This window comes from Anser anser (genome assembly GCF_964211835.1).
Source record: "Anser anser genome assembly, contig: HAP1_SCAFFOLD_76, whole genome shotgun sequence".
Taxonomy (NCBI): Eukaryota; Metazoa; Chordata; class Aves; order Anseriformes; family Anatidae; genus Anser; species Anser anser.
In genome coordinates this window covers 429,742-437,107 of record NW_028153992.1, presented here as the reverse complement: position 1 = coordinate 437,107, position 7,366 = coordinate 429,742, and the positions used below count along the sequence as shown (strand labels likewise).

Genomic DNA, 7,366 nt, shown 5'->3' with positions numbered 1-7,366 from the left:
TGGGTTAGTGCTAACTGATTAACTGCTGTATATGCAGAAATATGGAATCTGATTACTTACGCAGAGAGCACTTAAAATGTATTGTTTTGCTGGCTCTCAGTGAGTTGCATCTTAATGCTACCAAGGAATAAGCTTTTTGCTTCTGGCCCAAGTTTTTTAATTTGGTGAAAGCCTTTTCTGTGCACGTGCACATGCCAGAGAGGTTGCTTAAGTAATAGAAGCTATAGTAGCTGCTATCTTCTGTTTTTTGTAGAAGACAGAAACTGAATTCGTTAGCTTTGTAACTGTTATGCATACCAGAATTGGTTTTCTCCCTTTTGAAAATAGTAGAGGGTATGCCTATGTCAGATTTGGTGAGCAAGGTGATCAGATGAGGGCACTGCAAGACTGCCAGAACGCACCAGGTCTGGGGGGAAAAGGAATCCGGCTGAGCATAGGAATTTCTAAAAGGTAACCAAGGAGTTGTGCATTGATACAGTTATTCTAAATAATCAGATTCTTGTAGCTCTGCCTTTGGAAAGTCTGTGGCCCTTGCTGTAGTGGCTGCACACAGGATGCAGTCTACAAAACCAGAAATGCAGAAGTCCTATGTTTTGACTCCCTGGATTCATCAACCTGCTTCAGGATGGCTGGGGGAATCCAACTGTTAAGTCTAGCCAGACAGCGCAACTTGGGCTTAGCTGCCATTGTAACCAGCCTTGTTTCTCAACAGTAGCAAAGCTGAATGCATTGGTAAATATTTTCAGGTTTGGGCCTGCATAAGGTAGAAGGGACAACAAGTGGTTTTATATGCTAGGGAGTTCTTGTTCTTAGAGCTTTCCCTCTAGTTTGAGAGAAGCACATAACTAGTTTTACAGTGGGTTGACAGGAAAGAAGTGGGGGGGAAAAATGGGAACGCAGGGAGAAAGCCAAAGGCGTTATTACTAGAACAGGTTTAGAATGCTATTCTTTGCTTTTCATGAGCTTAGGGCAATGGGGAGTTTAAAGCTTAGCACTTCCTGAGAGGGTTTCTTACTCTACCGGCTCAGTTCTATCACTTATTTAAGGCAATTCAGGTCTCTGAACGGTTAAAGAATTGATACCAAATTTGATGAACTTTGATTCAGGATACTGACAAAACAGGACTTCATATAAACAATTTCAGTATGTTCATGAGGTTAGCTTGTGCGTTCTGTTAAATAGTAAAAAATGACACTTCTGTTTCTGTTTACCTAGCATAATTCTGCAAATGTTGCCTCCTTCTGCTTTAGAATGGAAATGCTCTTCTCCAAGAGAGCACTGTCCAAACTTCTTTGCCAAAATTTTTTGATTAAATTAATATTGTTTTATTTTGAAAACAAGAATAAGCCACAAACATGTTTTCTTGCTTCGGCTATCCAGAAGAACGTCAACAGTATTTTCAGATTTTCCTTCCCTACACAACTGTATGTAGGAAGAGTGCAGTTGGAAGCAGAAGACCTAAGATGATGTATCTTCTGTTTGTTTACTACAGTAACAAGACAATGGATTACCTCTTTATTAGAACTTGTGTAGCTTTGCAGTATTGAAACAAATGTAGGTATTAAAATACACATCAGTAATACGTTTCTGAATGGCTGAGTACCGTGCTCTCTTAGCATTGAAATACCCAGCCATTGGATTAGTTTGTCCCTCATGTTTGCTTAGTTTGGAAGCTATTTCAGAATGCCTTCAGCTTGTATTCTTCCCCAAAAGCATAGAACTCACTTCTCTGCATCCCCAATTCAAGTCAGAGAAACTGGGCACTGCAACCACAGGAGGTCTGCCTGTACAGAATCAGTGAAGACAAGTCTAAACAGCGGATTTTTTTGAATATGCAGCTGGGTTATCTGAATGTTCTTTATGCAGTGTACCTCAGTTTTAGTACAGATAGCACTTGTCTTGGTTCTTGTCATTAGTCTGAAGCTGCCCCTGAGAAAATCTTGAAAGGGAAAGTAGTGAAAGCTAATCAGCTGGCCCTTTCTTCTTAAGAACCAGTGTATTTTGTAATTCTCCCACTAATAATAAGGCGTCATGCTGAAGAATCGCGATTGTGTTGTTAAGCAAGACTGACTTCACCTGAGCGGTATAGTTGGCAGCTGTTGAATGTTTAATGGACTTTAAACAAACAAAAAAACTGAGCAGGTGGAGGTAGACATGGCAAACTGACAGGCAGCGTCAGATGCTTCTTTGAAATGGATAATCTGACTCCATTCACTTCTTTCTGGAAATAAGATCTAGTAATTAACCAAACAAAAGATAGAAGGGTTAAGACTGCATCTTTAAAGCAGCTGTGCTTGATAAATGTCTCTGGTCTTAAATCAATCTTTAGCAAAGCACAGAGACATAGCAGCAGCTTGCTTATGCCAACGCTAAAAATACTTGATGTGTACAGGTAACCATGTCAAGGCTCTGGAGTTAATCCATGAGAACAATTCCTTCTGGTATTGGCAAAGGTGAGGATGCTTGCTTCTATAGAAATGAGGTTTTGAGCTGTGATTTAAGCTGTCACTTAGGTGACTGTTTAGGAAAGCTTCCTTTTAAGTTTTGAAGTATGTAAGCTGACAAATTGTTTAAGTTCAGAACTGGGTTTACAGTTTCTGTTCTCTGACTGTATGCAACTTCTCATGTTTCAGACTGAAAGCAGAATTGCAGCGGTACCAGTCATACAACTATAATGCTTATTGCCAAGATTACCAGAACTACCACTCGCAGAGGAGTTACGATGCTTACGCTGACTACAACTACAGCTCCTATGCTCCCTATGACAGCATGCAAGCTGTTGGAGACTGCTCTTTAGGAGATTCTTTAATGGCTCCAGCTGTTTTTGAGGTAAAGATAGTGCACGCTTGCTGTAAAGAAAATATTTCACAGATAATACGTTGTACAGATTTGTGTGAATCAGCAAAAAGAATCCGAAGTTGAAAACATGCTTTCTGCTTAGTGTGAAGTTAAAAGAGCAGATTCCATTCAGAGGTGTTTGTATTTAAGTGCTTAAATAGTAAATCCATAGAATTAGTGATTTATACACCATTATTTGTTCACGCATACCAAAGAATGGTTTTGACAGCATAATTGCGTACGCTTCTTCTGTTCCTGTTCTTCTGATTTGCTTTGCTTAAAGCAAATTAAACAGTTGTTGTAAGTGGTCTTATCGTGGTCAATGTATTAGTTGTGACCTCCGGAGGTCCCTTCCAACCTGTACTGTAATATTGGCTTTCTTCTAAAAATAAGTAGATAAAATGCCATCTATCCTTGTAGTTGTAGGAAGAAGGAATGGGTTGAGACTGCAGCACTTTGAATCTGTGATGCTTTCTGAAATGAGTTATGATTAAACTTAGCCTTTTCTGTCTTTCAGGAATCTTCAGTTATGACTGCAATCGGTGATGACCTAATTACTGACGGTAATAAGGGTTCTATCATTGTCACTTGAGTTTAGCCATCCTTGTGCCTTTTAACAATACAAGCCAACCTCTACTGGATGAAGAACATCTTGAAAATTCAGCTGAGGTCAAACCTCTGTGGGGTTGATCTGCAATCAGCTGGGGTTTTAAAGCTGATACAGCATACACTGACCGCATCAAGTAAAACGGGACACTGTCAATGCTTCGCAGCAGGTTTCTTGTACCTGTGCCTTCATTCCCATTTGAAAATGGTCTAATACAGAATTTTGTTCTTTGTATTGGTTCCGCTAAACAGATTTTATATTAGAAACTCAGTAATATGCAAAAGCTTTGTTCTCCACCCTGAGGTAAAAGCTTATGTTGCAGATTCCAAAAGGAGGATTCAGCTTGCACTTACAAATACGGTACAAAACATATTTGTGTCCTGGAAGGTTTGCAAAGTACCTCACGTGGAGGCATTTTGTGTTAGTGTTTAGAAACTATCCTATGTAACGTGTATTGCCGTAGAAGTGAATTAAATGACTCTTGGGAGGGTTTCATGGCTGATTATCCGTAAACGTTATCTTTACTATCTTAAACATTGTCTTTGTCTTTATCTTGAAAGACAGTTCTAGTCCCAGCCTTCTAATATAAAAATTCCCAAAAGTTGGAGCTGTGAGGCTCAAAATTTTAGAGGACTAAATACCTCACTAAAATTAGTAGATCTAATAGCTTATTACACTTAGCTTAAAATACATTTTATTAGCCATTTCACGTGAAGTTTTTTTGTGCGCATGCCTCAGATTTGATACTTGGACTTACCAGGCTTTTATTTTCAGATCCACAGCTCTACTTGGATGTTGATGAAATGAACAGACAATTCACGGAGACAAGCGAAGAACTCTACGATTCACTCATGAATTGTCACTGGCAACCTCTGGATACGGTCACTTCTGAAATCCCCTCTGCTATTTAAGTGTCTTCTAGAGCATGACCGTTAGGACCAAAGTGCTAAAACTACATTTCTTCTACATTATTCTAGCTCATAAGTTTTAAAGCACAATGATAGGTTGGGTTTTTTTTGCTATGCTTTTGACAGTTTCTGTAATCTTTTTGTTCATCACTCTCTTCTTGGAGCATCATGAAGTCATGTAAATATTCGAGAAATGTAAAGAGGTAAATGGGGTCTTATCTTAAAGATAAGACTTGCCTGTGTAAATAAAAAATTTGTTTCTGCAAACCTGCCAGCAAGGGATTTTACTTGTACCTGTGTGCAGCACGTTCTCTTCCGGCTTATGGAATTTAACAAGGTAGTAAGGGTATTTCATCTGTCTTTATTTTTATATGGGCATTAGGACACAAGCAAAATCTAGCTTCCCCTTGTTTTCCTGGTTCCTTAGGTAAGCGACAAGCCAAGCCTTTCATGTGCTTGCTTAGACTGGAAGTATGTATGGGAGACACTCACAGGCCTTGCTATGGAAACACCTGTGCCCACTTTTTCCTGCAGGCTGCTGGCTCTAACTGTACTACTGATACATGCTAGGTCAGCTAAAATTGGCTTATAAATAGGGTATGTTAAGCATATGGAAGTGTAGACTTCAACTGCCATAGCTACAAACATCCCGTGGAATGAGGATGATGTCTGCTGGCACTCTCTGCATCAGCATTCAGTTTTCCCTTGCCCTTCTTACTGTTAGACTTCTCAGCTGACGCTTTACAGCGAAGAAATTGCTACAACATAATCCGTGTTCTTAAACCTAAAAAAAAAAATCTTGGAGAAAACAACTTGCTGGTTTTCCCTCCTTGCTGGCAAGGAGAAAAATAGTCCACCAGGAACAACAAAAAAATCCTAGTAACAGCTCCTTAAGTTATACCCTCTGCTACCCTCTCTGATTGCTCTGGTCTTCCTTCATTCGTGGTAATGAAGTTTTTAAAGCTCTGGTAGAAGGATGACAGCACTCAAGTCAAAGGAGATGAGAGCAATGAGGAAAGCTTTGCTTTAAGCTAGAGCAGTCTTGCGAGTTGCTGCCTTTATGCTGTTCTTATCTTGAAGGGTACAGAGTCTTTTCCAGTCATAGGGACTCCATAACCCTATGAGTATGGAGAAATAGTTGCTAATTAACAGTGTGTATAATAAGTAAGTGAGGCTGGAAACAAAAGAATATTCCTCCAAGAAAAAAAAGGAAGCAGAAATTACTGTACTTAATAGCTGGGGAAGCTGTTAAAGCTAGTTGACACAGTTCTGGTACTGCCGTGTGTGTTTTGGGGGCAACATAAACCATAATTGCTGTGATGGCAGGTAAGAATCCAATTCTTTTTTATGGCTTAGTGTAGTCAGTGAAAGCAGTGGTCCTAAGCTGCATGCTGTTCTTAAATGTAATGCAAATTCTCTTTTGTGACTCCTCAGTACTTCCAGGTTGCTTGTAGCTGATCACCAGCAACTGCTTCTGTTAGCTATTAGCTGTTGGGTTTTTGCTAGGAATACTTTCAGTCCTGAATTGAAATGATGACATCCTGAAACAGAAGAGGCTCTTGGAGTATTGTAGGAAGCACATTCTTCCTGGTTCTAGTGCAGGTGTACACGTAGGAGGAGACAGAAGGCAAAGAACCTCACATAGGTGGAGGGGGTGAGGTGGCATCACAGTTAGAGCTGTTGCAGTTAACTCTTCCCAAAGCATGAAAGCAACGTGGCTGGGAACAGGGATTTGTTGGGTTGCTTCTTTGTGTGAGCCAGGGAGTCTTTTGAGGGGCAGATTAATAAGAATATGACACAAGGTAGAGGTGGAATAGATGAAGCAAAGAATTTGGGTGGGAAAAGGGTTGCTTGTACGTGTCTATGGAATTGTTTCAGGGGACTGAGCTGGGGCAAATTCAAGATAATAGATGCAGCCTCCTTGAATTTGGATGGCAGTGCTGAAGCTTCAAAACCTTACAAGCTTTGATGCCACTTCAATTGTAGTGCATAGCTGTGGTACTTGAGCTCAGAAGTGCAAACTGCACAGGATTTTTTTATCTATTTTCTTCAACGTGAGCAGCAAAACATCTTCCAGGAATGTGCCTGGGTGCTACGCTGCTTTGACACGGCTTGCTTTGCATCACCAAACACAGTAGTTAGGTTGCATCGAGTACTTTGTGGAAACATTCATTGTGTTGTCACCCAGAAATGGGATGCTACAGATATGTGTTGGCCCGGCAGTATCAGTGCTGGTTTTTGGCCTTTGAGAGGTTGGTCCATAACATGTGACCTGTGTAACGAGAGGCCCACATAGATTGGTGACTTCATTAAGTCTGATGCTGTGGTGGTGTGTGACCCAAGGCCCTGAACGTCAGAAAATCAGGCTGTGGCCACCTATTTTATGCAGACTTTGCCTATTAACAAGGTCTCTACACTGTACGTTAGAGACGTGCGCCTCCTTTTCCGGACTAGATAGTGAAAATACCAGTTTTGTAGTTCAGTGAATGAGATTGGTTGGGCTGTTTGTTCTCCAGAGCTGAAAAATGTTGGGAGTGTATTCTCTTGGAGTCCACAGAAATGAAAATGATGAGAGGAAGAGAACGTTGGTTGCAGCCCGCGTGCTGCTGTTATAAAGTAGTTCTCTGATGTCTTTTTCCCTCTGCTGAGACTTATCAGCCTATCGTCCTTTCCTGTTAGGAGCGCATACCTGGCTTGGGATGGTGTGCGCAGGGCAGATTCTTTACCGTAAGAGCACAGTGAATGCCAGACTTCTTCCTGTACTGCCGTGTTAACCCTGAGTCACAAATTCAGGAAGCAGTGATTGCATCGGAACTGCTAGAATGCTTTGCGGAGTCTTTTTACTGGGTAAACTTCACAGCTGCAGTTACAACTTCCAGCCTGTGTTAGCTGAACACATCGTACTGGTGCCCGCCATCAGTTTGACAAAGATGGGATTGCAGTAGGAACTTGCTTTTTTCCTTCTTTTTAATTAAACAAGTCTTTGAAGCAACTTTTCCAACACCGCCATACT

At 40.8% G+C, this 7,366-nt stretch overlaps 1 protein-coding gene across 1 annotated transcript; it reads left to right on the top strand.

Moving 5' to 3' along the window:
- Positions 1-2,358: 2,358 nt before the first annotated feature.
- Positions 2,359-4,620, top strand: LOC310890996 (uncharacterized protein C6orf52). The gene is made up of 3 exons (XM_083853307.1): positions 2,359-2,829; positions 3,356-3,401; positions 4,220-4,620. Exons 1-3 carry the CDS (start codon positions 2,770-2,772, stop codon positions 4,354-4,356), a joined length of 243 nt encoding a protein of 80 aa, XP_083709433.1. The 5' UTR covers positions 2,359-2,769; the 3' UTR covers positions 4,357-4,620.
- Positions 4,621-7,366: the final 2,746 nt, after the last annotated feature.

Coding starts and splice junctions, on each gene's coding strand:
- LOC310890996 (XM_083853307.1), top strand. CDS start 2,770: ATGCAAGCTGTTGGAGACTGCTCTTTAGGAGATTCTTTAATGGCTCCA. Junction 2,830..3,355: donor TGGCTCCAGCTGTTTTTGAG/GTAAAGATAGTG, acceptor TCTGTCTTTCAG/GAATCTTCAGTTATGACTGC. Junction 3,402..4,219: donor TGATGACCTAATTACTGACG/GTAATAAGGGTT, acceptor TTTTATTTTCAG/ATCCACAGCTCTACTTGGAT.